Genomic DNA, 13826 nt, shown 5'->3' on the forward strand with positions numbered 1-13826 from the left:
TCTACCACAGACTTTATTACTGTGTCTTGTCAGAAAGTGGATGCAAAATTACATTTCATAATAAATGCACATAGCAAAAACGATGTCAACAAGTGCCTCAGGAAACATCTCTTTCCTCGGGCATGTGCTGGGCCAATGGGAGCTTTTGTGCAGAGGGAGAAGTATAATGTGCCATCATTCTTCACTGTGTGTCTGAGCCCTGTTAACACTAGTTAACATACCTGCGGAAGAAGATAAACGTGATGCAACTATGAAATCCACCTTGTTAAGGTCCCTCCTTTTTTGTATAAGATGAAGTGCCTGCCATTTTTCATAAGCAGTACAGTTGGCAATATTAAAGGAATAAATAAGCACTGCCAGGTTTGGGGTGATCTAACCACAGCAGGATGCAGTCTGGCTTCCTTGGAAGGGCATCAGGCAGTAGAGGAGGCTCACCCCGCACAGCCAAGGAGGGGAAGGGAGGGAAGGATCGTGGGGGTCATGGAGAGTCCCCAGAGGCAGGCCTGCTGCTCTTGTTATCTTGATATCCTCTTTACATCTTTGTGGAATAGTTTCCAGCAAGAATAATTCACTGCCTACTTCATAAGAGGAAACAGAATACAGAGAATGAATGCTGTGGTTCCTTTGGAACTCATTTCTCTGAAGGCCAGCCTTTCCTGAGGCTCTGTGAACACTCATTTACTGGGATGTGAACAGCAGTTATAAGCATCAAGGTTCCCGGGACCAAGAGTTTGGGAAACGTCAGATTACATGAAATCGTTCCTGATTCTTCCGTGCAGGACTTCTCAGAGCCTTTACTATGTCACTGTGCTTTATGGCCTCCCATTACAGGCTGGAACATGAAACCTTTCCTAGAAACACTTGATCACAGTTCACTTTCATCCTTGTAGATGGCCTCTCTCAGGAGGCTATGTTCCACAAAACCAGCCTGAGAAACATTATTGGAGGGTCTCCTGTAGGTTGAGTGGGTGGGTTTCTTCTACAGCTTCTTTTGGAAATCCTACCATCGGTTGGTCAGTCCTCATTTTGTTTGTACAGAGTACCTTCACATAGTCTAACTCACTTGATCCAAGAGTCCTTGAAGGAAGTTATGATTGTCCCCATTTTAGAGATGGGAAACTGAGGGTCAAAGAGGCTGTCATTATTTCAGGACAAGCCCATTAAGGTAGCGGCAGAGGTCCCTGAAAACAGACCAAGGACCCATTTGGATGAGGCACTCGGCTAGTTGCATGCCAGATCCTCCAGGGCTGGCTGTGCTCCACCCCAGGAGGCATTGACAGAGCGTCTAGGTTTGTTGTCAGAAATCTGTCCTCCTCCCCCATGGAGGCTCCTGGTCACCTCAGTCCCTTGGCCTCTGGCATCACCAGGGCTGTGTGCGTATCATTGATCTGGGCTTTACCTTCAAGATAAAGGAGGCTTCCCTGGTGGCTCAGAGGTTAAAGTGTCTGCCTGCAACGCGGGAGACCTGGGTTTGATCCCTGGGTCAGGAAGATCCCCTGGAGAAGGAAATGGCAACCCACTCCAGTATTCTTGCCTGGAGAATCCCATGGACAGAGGAGCCTGGGGGGCTACAGTCCACGGGGTCGCAAAGAGTCGGACATGACTGAGTGACTTCACTTTCACTTTCACTTTACCTTCAAAGCAGAAATGATGTCCTCCTCATCTCACCTCACACTCATGCCTCACAATCTTTTTACATCTTTTTCTTTCCACCTGCACATACATAGTTGCATGCACACCTGTGTGTCATATGTCTACTCACACATATTCATACACATGTTCCCATCAGCACACACACACTGTATGACCTCTACTGAACTTTGGAGGGAGTGGAGGCTGTGGCACGTAACAGGGAATCAGCAAGATTTCTGGGGCCTTTTTAGAAGGACGTGGCCTGCCTGTGGTGGTGGTTTAGTCACTAAGTCATGTCTGACTCTTGTGACCCCATGAACTGTGGCCTGCCAGGCTCCTCTGTTCATGGGATTCTCCAGGCAAGAATACTGGAGTGGGTTGCCATTTCCCTCTCCAGGGGATCTTCCCAACCTAGGAATTGAACCTGGGTCTCCTGCATTGCAGGCAGATTCTTTTCCAACTGAGCTATGAGGGAAGCCCATGGCCTTCGTGGGTAGCTAGTTGTTCTTTTTGTCTGGTGTTCCCATATTATCCTTTCAAACAATTCCTGTTGATCTGTTTTCAAATTCACTGACTCATCTGTCATTTGCTGTCTACTGTTAAGCATTTTGACTTCCCTGGTGGCTCAGATGGTAAAGCGTCTGCCTACGATGCAGGAGACCCGGGTTCAATCCCTGGGTTGGGAAGATCTCCTGGAGAAGGAAATGGCAACCCACTCCAGTATTCCTGCCTGGAGAATCCCATGGACGGAGGTGCCTGATAGGCTTCAGTCCATGGGGTTTCAAAGAGTTGGACACGATTTTAAAACTTCAGATATTGTATTTTTTGTTCTAAATTTGTATTTTGCTTCTTTATAGTTTCTCTTTCTCTGCTGAGATTTTAAAATCTGGGTGTTCGTTATGAGCATATATTTCTTTATATGCTTGAGCATAATTAGCTATCTAAAAATGCTTGCTGCTTTCAGCATCTGGGTCACCTCAAGGTTGGTCTCCATTTATTCTTTTTTTTTTTCTTTTTATTGAATATGGCTTTCACTTTAGAGTAGTTTTGAGTTGTATACTACACATTGTGATTAAGACTATGGATTCTGCTTGTTCCTTTGAAATAATATTCGTTGAACCCAGATTTTCAACTCTCCTCCCTGTGGTAGGCAGCAATTTAAAGTTCTGTTCAGCTTTGTTTGCCTGTCTGTTTGGTTTTCAGTCTTAAGCTGCTTATGGTCTCTTTGGGCCAGGGATTTGAGTAGCATTTTCAGGCAGAATTTGGGGTGCCCTGTCTGTGGCTTTCTCATCTCCAGGATTTTCCACATTTTCTAGCTGCTGTGATAGTTTTATGACCTGTCCTTTCATTTTTAACCAATAAGACTATGGGTTTCTTGCCAAGTGTTAGCCCCCACCCCTCAGCTCCAGTTGGGACTGCCTTCGGGTGAATAAACAATCATAAAAGCAGGAGGCTCACCCAGAGCCGTTCTCTTAAGTTTTTGACTCCCCTCTAGAGTCTCCTGTTTGTAAGTGCCTTCAGGTAGTCGTTACATTTTGCTCAGAGTTTATCATTGTAGTCTGCAGGAGGGTTGGTCTGATAGGAATTCTGCCATTGCCAAAATCAGAACCCCTCTTCCCTCTGTCTGGGATTTATTCCCCCATGCCTCCAATCCACTACTTCTCCCTCCTTATGCATGCACGCCTGCTCAGTTGCTTCAGTTGTGCCAACTCTATGGACTGTAGCCCGCCAGGCTTCTCTGTCCATGGGATTCTCCAGGCAAGAATACTATAGTGGGTTGCCATGCCCTCCTCCAGGGGATCTTCCCCACCCAGGGATTGAATCTGCATCTCTTATGTCCCCTGCATTGGCAGGCGGGTTCTTTACCACTAGTGCCACATGGGAAGCCCCCTCCTCTTGGTGCCCCTCAATTACAATAGCCCCTCCCATCTTGTCTAATCTGTGTTCTGATTAGTTCTGTGTGCTCATCTTAGCTCCTCCACAAGTTTGGAAATTCAAGGCTGAAGCCTGAACCCTGAATAGGTGTTAACCATGTGGAAGAGCATTCCAAGAGAGTGAACAGCTCCTTATACACAGGGACCAGAGTCTATTTTGGTCTGTGAATCACACATAGTAAGCACTCAAGAGTAATAAGTGAATGAGTCTTACCTGCTCACTTATACCATATGCCAGAAAGGAGCTGCCCAGGGAAGACCATTACTGCCTTCCCCCTGTAGATCTGGCCTGTCTGGGAGTGATGGGCTAGAGCTGGCAGTAGTGTAGGGCCAGCTGCTTGTGCCTTGTGTCTGGAAAAATAAATGATGCTGAGGAGCTAGAAAATTTCTGGTAATCAAGGCCATCTTAAAAGTTCTTGTTTCTGTTCTGCCCTTAGCTGGCTTTTCTTGTTGTTGAAATGCAAATGAACTTCCTCTTAGGTGGACTCTGCCTAGCTATGGCCAGTGACCACAGATTTTGACACTAAGGAGCCAGACAGGGTGTAACTGCCACACACACACTCAATGAGAGCTTCAGAAATGTAGGGACTTCAGGAAGCAGAGGGAATACAGATCAAGTGTCAGGAGGAGGGGCTTTCAGATCAGATCAGATCAGTCACTCAGTCGTGTCCGACTCTTTGTAACCCCATGAATCACAGCACGCCAGGCCTCCCTGTCCATCACCAACTCCCGGAGTTCACTCAGACTCACGTCCATCGAGTCAGTGATGCCATCCAGCCATCTCATCCTCTGTCGTCCCCTTCTCCTCCTGCCCCCAATCTCTCCCAGCATCAAAGTCTTTTCCAATGAGTCAACTCTTCGCATGAGGTGGCCAAAGTACTGGAATTTCAGCTTTAGCATCATTCCTTCCTTTGCAGTCAGGGAAACCTGGGCCCTAACCCTGCCTCTACCACCCCACCTGGATGACCTCAAGCCTAAGTGAGCCTTGGTTTCTTCATCCATGGTTAGTCCCTTCTTCTGCAGGCATGGGCATCTCCTTGTCTCTCACCTCGGGCAGGGAATCTGCCCCTCCTTCTGGGTACCATAGCCTCCTCAGACCAATTATAGCAGGAGCTCAGAGTCTGCACAGCTATTTGCAAACTTTATTCCTCAAATGAGTTATCCAAGGGCTTGTCTGGAATTCTGATTCCTAGACTGACATCCCAGAGATTATGATTCTATCTGTCTGGGCTGGATTCAGCAACCTGCATATTTAACAAGCTTCTGATATGATTCTGAGGCAAGTGGTCCATGGACTACATGTTGAGAATTACCAAATCACTGGCCAGTGGGAGAAACTGACCAACGTGAGATCTTTCCAGTTTAGTAGAGAAACTGTTAGAAGAGGGGCCCTGAGGCCAACTTGAGGGCTTGGAAAATGACTTGCAAAGGAGTGGATCTTGATCTCTGAATAAGTTTTAACCTTGTGAAAGAGCATTAGAAAAGGCAGGGAACAGCATTAGCAAATGTACAGAAACACAAAATGACATGTGTGTAAGAGTCCTGACCACAGTGTTATTGCTCAAGTGTAAAGTACAAGCTGGGCAAGCGGGGAATGAGATCAAAGAGGGGAAGCTAGGAGCAGACCCTGTGCAGGCCAAGCTCAAGCGTTTGTACGGTTTCCTGGAGGCAGTAGGGGGAGTCATATGGTAAGATTTATGTTTTAGGAAGATAACGCTGGTGCTACATGAAAGATTAATTATCCAGGAGAGGGACTTCCCTGGTGGTCCAGTGGTTAGGAGTCTGCCTGCCAATGCAGGGGACATGGGTTTGATCCCTGGTCTGGGAAAATTCCACATGCTGTGGAACAGCTAAACCCGTGCACCACAGATACTTTAGAGACCACAAGCCACAACTACTGAGGCCTGTGCACCCAGAGCCCGTGCTCTGCCACAAGAGAAGATGCCACGGTGAGAAGCCCTCACACTGCAACTGCAGTGTAGCCCCCACTCGCCACAGCTAGCAAAAGCCTGCATGTAGCCATGAAGACCCAGAATAGCCAAAAATAAATAAATAAATTTAAAAAATTATCCAGGGGAGCACCTGGGGGCAGAGAGATGAGTTAAGAAGCTGTGCAGCTATTCAGGTAAAAGAGGTTGTGGGAATGAACTGGGGCAGTGATGGTGGGAATGGAGAGAAACGGGCAGTTGAAAACACTCTGGAGGCAAAGTGTCAGCTCAGTGATTCTCTACTGTGAGGGAGTGGACTGTGAGAATAAGGGAAGAAGATGTGAGAACAAGGGAAGAACTCAGGAGGGCTTCCGGAGGCTTGGGCACCTACAGAGGTAGAGGTGCCTTACATGGAGATGGGGAAGTAGAAGTAAGCCAGGAGGGGAGGGTGGGCTAGTTTAGTGAGGGGTCTAGAAGACACATGGATGGACATGTTCAGTATGTGATAGGCTACCTGGATCTGGGGCTCAGGACAGAGGTGAGGCCTGGGATGTAGACTGGGATGTAAATGAGGTACCCAACACAAAACAGTTGGGAATGCCAGTGTTTTAATGAAGAGGATCCTGTAAGAGGCCAATGAGGAACAGCCGTTAGAGAGGCAGGGAGAGCCAGAAATGAGTCATGTCATGAAAGCAAAGGAAGCCAGAATGTCAAAGAAGAGGACTATTCCACTGGGTCAAGTTCATCTATTACTAGTAGAGTCTGGCCTATAGAGTGTCCTTACAATTTGGAGATGAATGGCCATGGCGACCACAGCTAGAGCAGCCTCAGTGGGCAGAGGGGCAGGAACCAGACCACCTTGACTGAGCAGTGGGTGGGAGGAGAAGAGGTGGGGATAGCTGGTTTGGGGCCCTTTCCCAAGAAGCATACCAATGGAATGGAGGTGAGAGATTGGCAGAAAGCTAGAGAGCCACTTAGTGATAGGGACCGATTTTTTTTTAAAGATGCAAGAATTTTAAGAATGTTTCTTGGATGAAAGGAAAGAGTGAGTAGAGAATGAAAGTTTGCCGACAGAGAAAAGATCCTTGATGGCTGAGAGGGCCAGAGGCAAGAGAACCCAGGGAGAGGCTTGCTTTGATAGAAGGAGCAAATGCTCAGCACCTGGAGGGATGGGAATACAGGTGGACACACACAGACATCTTTGCAAATACCTTTGAATCCTGGTTCTTCCATTTCCAGCTGTTGATGCTGGGCAAAGAATTTAATGCCTCAAATGCAGTTAACCCTTGAATAATATGAGTTTGAACTGGGCTGGTGCACTCTTATGCAATTGCTTTCAGTATTAAATACTACAGAATTTCACCATCTGCTGTTGGTTGAACAGAGGAATCGAAGTACATATACCAAGGGCCAACTATGAGTTATATGCAGGTTTTCCACTGTGTGGAAATCTAACCCCCACATTGTTAAGGGATCAACTTTACTCAGTTTTCTCAGCAGAAATGTACAAGTACTAAAGAATATAACTCATAACAAGTTAACATAAGTTAATTAATACATATAAAGCACTTAGGACAATGCCTGGCACATGATAAGCACTCAGATGTTTAGTCATTATGACAACAGTAATTATTATTATTATATAAGAGGGGGAAAAGCAAGTGATGAAGTGGTTTGTACCTAATGTAAAGTAAGATTTGAGGCCATCTTCTGAGAGTAAGTCTCACTGAAGATGAAATGGGGCAAAGCAGAGGGGAGGATGTTGTGAATTATTGCTAATATGGATAGAAGTAGGAGGTGGTCAAGGACAAGTCACTTGTGTTTATATTTACCCACAGACTTACCTTTTCTGGTGCTTCTAGATTCCTTCTTTAAAGATCCGAACTTCCATCTGTAAAATTTCCCTTCTCACTGGTGACAAGTCATCACAGCTTTCCCTTATCTGAAAATGTTTCTGTTTTGCCCTCACTGTTGAAGGAAATCTTCACTAGCTGCAAAATTCTGGGCTGACATGATAGGGATGGTGGTGGTTGTTTCTTTTAGAATTTTAAAGATGTTGTTCCATTGTCTTCTGCCTTCAATTGTTTCTGAAGGGAAATCAACCGTCATTCCTGTCATTGTTTCCTAGCTGCTGTCAAGGTTTTCTTTCTCTTTCTCTTTAGTTTTTAGCAATTTGACTACGACTTGGATGGGTGTGATTTTCTTTGTCTGTATCCTGTTTTAGGTTCACTGAACTTCTTGAAGTGGTGTGCTGATGTTTCTAGTCAAATTGAAAAAGTATCTGGCTACGATGCCTTTTTTGTTTTGTTTTTGCCTTTACTCTTTCTGAAACCCCAAGTGCATATGCATATATATTTATCAGGTCTTATATTGTGCTTCAACTTCTATTCATTTTTAATTTATCTTTTTAAAATCTGTGCTTCAATTTGAACAATTTCTTTTGACCTGTCTTCAAGTTTACTGCCCTTTCCTCTGAAGTGTCCTAGCTGCTATTATTCACACCCAGGGGATTTTTATTTCAGGTATTGTGTTTTTTTGTGTGTGTTAAGATTTATGGATTTGGGGACTTCCCTGGTGGTCCAGTGGCTAAGACTCCATATTCCCAGTGCAGGGGCCTGGATTCAATTCCTGGGTCAGGGAACTGGATCCCATATGCCACAACTAAAAGATCCTACAGGCCACAGCTCAGACCTGGTGCAGCCAAATAAATAAATATTTTTTAAAAAAGATTTCTGGGTTTTATTTTAGTCTCTCTATATCTCTTGAAATTCACCCATTATATTCATCTTTTTCCTCTCCATTTTTAGCACATTTATAATAATTATTTTAAAGTCCTTGTCTGTTAATCTAATGTCTGGGTCATCTGGATATGTTTCTATTGGTTTTTTTTTACCTTCAATTATTGGCTTAAATCTCCTGCTTCTTCATGTCTAATCCTTTCTCATAGTGTAGTGGACATTGTGAATAATAAGTTTTAGATTCTTGAATTCTATTACCTTCCTCTGAAAAGTATTGAATTTTATTTCAGTAGGGCATTAAATTAGCAGTAGCAGCAGGGCATTAAATTATGTGCAACTAATTTTTTTTGAAGGGTTCACTTACCACGTTTAAAGTTTTTTATAAGATAGGTCTCTCTTTGTTTTTCCCTTAGTCCTCTGATATAACCCTTATTTCTGAGATGATGCCCTTTCTCCTAAAGCTGACCCTTCTGGGGTTCTAATGAAAAGCCTGAGGTGTTACCAAGTCCTTCTAACTTGGTAGGACTAGAAAGCTACCTCAGGGGAAAAACTGGTTAAGCATAGGATCTCACTTTGTTTTCTTTGTTTCCTTTAGAGATTATAACCCCTCTATTTGTCTGCCTGTTTTGGTCACTGAATTTTCAGTGATTGCAAATTATTTCTTGTACTTGTCCAGGGTTTATAATAGTTGTCTTGGGTGTGTTCAGAAAAGGCAATGAATGGCACCCCACTCCAGTACTCTTGCCTGGAAAATCCCATGGGTGGAGGAGCCTGGTAGGCTGCAGTCCATGGGGTCGCTGAGAGTCGGACACGACTGAGCAACTTCACTTTCACTTTTCACTTTCATGCATTGGAGAAAGAAATGGCAACCCACTCCAGTGTTCTTGCCTGGAGAATCCCAGGGACGGGGGAGCCTGGTGGGCTGCCGTCTATGGGGTCGCACAGAGTTGGACACGACTGAAGCGACTTAGCAGCAGCAGCAGCAGCTTGGGTGGGTTAGTTTAAAACAAGCTATTTAATCATCATCAGAAGCAGAATTTAGGGAGACGTTTTTGAGCAGAGCTGATGGCTCAGCTGTGTCCAAGGACACGTGCTTTGGCACCAGGTTGCAGGAAGGTCTTGTTGCAGTGGCTCCGCAGCCTGGTTGGGTGGAAAGTGTGGCCAGAAGAGGTCTAAGAGAGTGGGCAGTTAAGGAACCAGATATTTCTCTGATATGAAAAGAAGCATGAAAGTGGGACTAAAGGTGGGAGAGAGCCAGAGAGGTAGGAAGTTGGTCCTTTTAGCCTGACTCATCATTACTGCTGACTTGGTCAGACTGTTGTTAGGGGTAGTAAAGTATGTGAGTGTTCAGTAGATGGCTTTTATGATTATGGAGGCCATTGATCAGGCTTACTAGGGCCTGACCCACATGGCACAATCCTTGTCGTGTCATCTGGTGACTTCTCTGTCCTCCATGGAAGCACATATGAGCTGAAATGGTATCGTTGTTACATTATCATCAGGAACATCACCATCACCATCACCATCCATGCTGCCAACCTTTTAGGGGCATGTTTCTCTGTGGTTCTTTGCTCTATTCATTAGGTCAGAGCTAAGGCATGTTAAAAAGAAACCCCAAATAACTGTGGCTTAGGCAAGATAGTTCAGTTCTCTGTCACACAATAGTCTAAGAGTCTCAGGCTGCAGAGACAAGCTCTACAGGGCAGGAACTCAGGCTTCCTCTGTCTTGTTCACCAGTCATCACTACTCTGTCACTCTCATCTAGATGGGCCAGTATGACTTACTATCACCTGTCTTTATTCCAAGCAGTGGGAAAGGGCAAGGGGCAGCTATGGGTCCATCCCGCCTCCCCACGAGGGACCCATCTCAGAAGGTACACGTGTCACCTTCACATCCCATTGACCAGAACTTAGCCACCCAGCTGCAGCTATGAGTTCATTTTTATGTTTGGAGCCCTAATACTGTATGAAGGGAGACTTCATTTTGGGGACAGCCACCGGTCCCTGTCACCAATCTTGAAGTCATGAACCTGGTTTTTAGCTCAAGGGTCACTTTATGGAAGGAGCTTGGCAGGCGCTGGGGAGCCCACTGAGCACTGGAGTTGAGGGATGTCCAACTGCTCTGTCCATTTCTCTTTGTGGGCATCAGCAGACAAGGATCATTGCTCTAACATATACTAATAAAACGGACCTAATGTAGCTGTTAAGGAACAAAGCTCATTCCACAAGCAGCTCGTCAATTCCACATTCGCCAGCAGCTACACCATGCTGGAAAGGTGTACAAAGCTGGGGTTGAAAGTGCCCAAGTGATGCCAAGATTTTATGCCGATCCTCTTACCTGTGCCATTGGTTGGCAGAGTCACAGTAGGCATGGGCTTTAACTTTCCTGGTCTCCAGAGTAGAGGACTGAGTTGTGTCTAAGGTATTTGTTTAGCATGAATGTTCTAGGATTGTGTGATTCCTTGACACTCCCTGTCTTTGCACTAAAGCAAGCTCCCAGGAGGACACAGTCACCTTAACTCCTTTGTGAAATGGGAGGGAGTCGGAGGTATACACACACCTGCTTGCAGTCAGCTGGGGGCCTGCAGACCTGGGCTTTTCTATTTCCTTGGGTTTCTTTGGTTGTGGTTTTTGTAGCCAGAAGTCAATTTTCCATTCAACTAAGCTTATTTTTTTTAACCTTATATTTTTAAAACAATACTTTAAATTTTGCTTTTAGAACTATTATATGTTCATTGTAGAAAATGGAGACAAGTATAATGAAGGAAACAAACAAACAGAAATCACCCATAGCGTCAGTACTTGGACTCTGCTACTGTTAAGGCCTTAGTGTGTCGTGCCTTCACTTCCGCATCTAGGAAAACAAGAAAAATGCTTATATCTCTACTTCAGTTAATCAAGCTGATGTTTTGTAATCTGCTTTCTTTTACTTAATGACTGTTTCCTGAAATCCTTAAATACTTTTCAAGAACGTGATTTTTAATGAATGCCAAGCTTTCGTCATATGGGTGGACCACACTGTACTTCACCGGTGCCCCGACATTCACGCTGTCTGAGTCTTCCTTGTTATTAATTGCGTGGCGGTGACTGTTCCACGTTGACAGCATCTTGGCTCCTGTCACAAACACTGAGTGCTGGTGAGGCCCGTAAAGCCTGGGTGGCCTGTTTCAGGCCATACAGCAGTTGAGTGCTGGGTCCTTCCCTCTGGTCCAGTGGCCTCACCTGATGCTAGGAGAGTGGAAGCACAGGCGTGACACAGACAGTTGACTTCCAGTGTGTTGGTTTGGGTAGAAAAGAGCCAGTGGGGTTTCCCAGCAAGATGCTGCTGTGGCTGGATGTGATGCTCCTGTGGGAAGCCAGCTGCTCTCTGTCCCCACGCCGGCAAGCTGCCCTGCTCCCGTTCCACCCCCACCCACCTGGGCAGCAGTGAGCCCAAGCCAGGCACCTGAAGTCCAGGTCTGAGGAGAGAGGCTTTTGCAGGGGAGGCTGGGAGGCAAGGAGGTGGTCAGGGCACAAGCAGGCTGGGACAGGGAGACCACGCAGCTCCTGCTCCTCCAGGCCCCCACCTGAGTTGGGCAGGAGATCCAGTGGCCTTGTTCCCAAGCAAGCTTCCTCCCCTGTTCTCTTATCCTTTTTCTGAAGCACTTTTCTCTTCCTCTCCAAAGAATGTGTCACTCTCTTAAAAAACAACCTGTCCTCATCCTTATTTATCTCATTTCCTCTGAGAGGGACGAGAGGATTCACTGTTGAGTTGGGGTGTGGGACAGCAAAATAGAACCCACCCAAGGCTTGGCCTGGCTGACGACCCCTTTTGCTGGCTGTGTCCCTGCCTGGATGACTCAGCTTTTGCCCTCCTGCCTGAGACCTTTCAGTTTTGACTGTTCTATCCTCTTCTCTAACAGGCAACTATTGGGATTGACTTCTTGTCAAAAACCATGTACTTGGAGGATCGTACGGTGAGTGCCTGACTGGAGACCTGGGAGGACAGGGAGGGCTCCCTGGGACCTATCACCTGGGGCCTGTACTGGGCACCACTAAGAGCCCATACCTGCCCAGAGCTGGCAGTGCCAGCACCGCAGAACTTCCCCCCAGCCCCCCGCTCCCACCCTGAGGACCTCACCATGCCCTGAACCTCCTGCCCACCCTGTGACAGGTGCGACTGCAGCTCTGGGACACAGCCGGCCAGGAGAGGTTCCGCAGCCTGATCCCCAGCTATATCCGGGACTCCACCGTGGCCGTGGTGGTGTACGACATTACAAGTGAGTATGGGGCCTGGGTGTTGGGCAGGGGACAGCTCACAGGGCTCCAGAGGCCAGATGCGGCCCCAGCCAGGGTGCAGCCTGTGTGTGTGTGTGTGCATATACACGTGTGTGTGCTTGTCCTCTGACTGCAGAGAGGCAGGTGTTCAGAGTGGAGAGTGAGTTGCTTTTGAGCCTTCCCCCATCCTGCACCAGCCACGGCATACTGGACCAGGATGGCCCTGTTCAGAGCAGAGGCCTGTGTGTGGAGCAGAGCAGATGCTCACAGGGCTGGCCCTTCTCCTGCCCCTCAGCACCATCCTGGGCCCTGGCTGTCAGAAAGACCCCTAGGGAGCAACTTCTTCGTATGGTGTGTGTGTGTACACGTGCAGGTGTGAAAAGATGCTGGTCCGTGGACCAGCCTTGGCCTGGCAACCGTGGTTCTATTAGCAGCACCCCAGCTCCTTACAGGGCTCTCTGGGCGGGGCGGCCCAGTAGGTCCCTGGGGGCCGTGGGTGGGCTGTCCATCTCATGCCCTGTGGCTGTTCTGACCAAATCAGCTGTTCTAGAGAGAGACACACAACTCTGAGGGAGACTTGTGTGCTGGGGGTGAGGGCTAGGGCCCGGTGCAGAGCCCCACTCCCCAGGCAGGTGTCATGGCACACACCTCGCAAACCCTTGGGCAGCAGTCAAGCTTATGGTGAGAGGATGCCCCAGCCTGCTGCCTCTAGCCCTCCCCACCTCCTACTCCCACCGTCTCCCTGACCACATGCTCCTTGCACACCTGAGAGCATGGAAGCAGGGCCCTGAGGAGGCCTGGGCCCCTGATGCCTGTGGGAAGCCCAGGTTCCCAGGACAGGGAGCTTCGCCTCCCCTTGGGCCTGCAGGTTGCTGAGTGGTGGGCATCACACTATGGCTGTTCCTCTGGGAGCCTGTCTCAGCTTCTGACTGAGGAGGGGACTGCCCTGAAAACACTGGCCTCTCCTGGCTTTTGTCTGCTCCTGGGCCCACTTCGCACTCCCCTTACTTGCAGGGCCTGTGGGTACTGTTCGGAAACCCCTGTGAGCTCCTGTCAGTCGGAGGCCACCCTGCAGGGCCCTCCTGCCCCAGGGCTGCCATGGTCTCTCCCACACACAGCATCACAGTGTTTCCAGCTCAGCCAAGCCCACTGCACTCATACCTCACTCTGCTCTGAGCTGCAAAGTCAGATCTGACTCTCAGATGGGCCCGAAAACCACTAGTTCATGGAGCGAATCATGACCCAGTGGTCTTTCAGGTGCCATGACCTCCCCCCAGTGAGTGGCTCAGCAATGTGAGGGGTTTCGGGGGCCCGCAGCACAGTTCCAAAATACACCCA

The 13826-nt window shown here is 47.6% G+C and overlaps 1 protein-coding gene across 1 annotated transcript in view; it reads left to right on the top strand.

The window, feature by feature from the left end:
• The window catches only part of RAB6B (RAB6B, member RAS oncogene family), a 59252-nt gene that overhangs the window by 35249 nt on the left and 10177 nt on the right, over positions 1–13826 (top strand). Inside the window, exons 3-4 of the mRNA XM_010858283.1 lie at positions 12134–12187; positions 12385–12490. Of these exons, the coding sequence (XP_010856585.1) occupies positions 12134–12187; positions 12385–12490 (160 nt within the window). The remainder of the gene's footprint in view (positions 1–12133; positions 12188–12384; positions 12491–13826) is intronic.

The sequence above is a fragment of the Bison bison genome, unplaced genomic scaffold (genome assembly GCF_000754665.1).
Source record: "Bison bison bison isolate TAMUID 2011002044 unplaced genomic scaffold, Bison_UMD1.0 scf7180017864384, whole genome shotgun sequence".
Classification (NCBI taxonomy): Eukaryota; Metazoa; Chordata; class Mammalia; order Artiodactyla; family Bovidae; genus Bison; species Bison bison.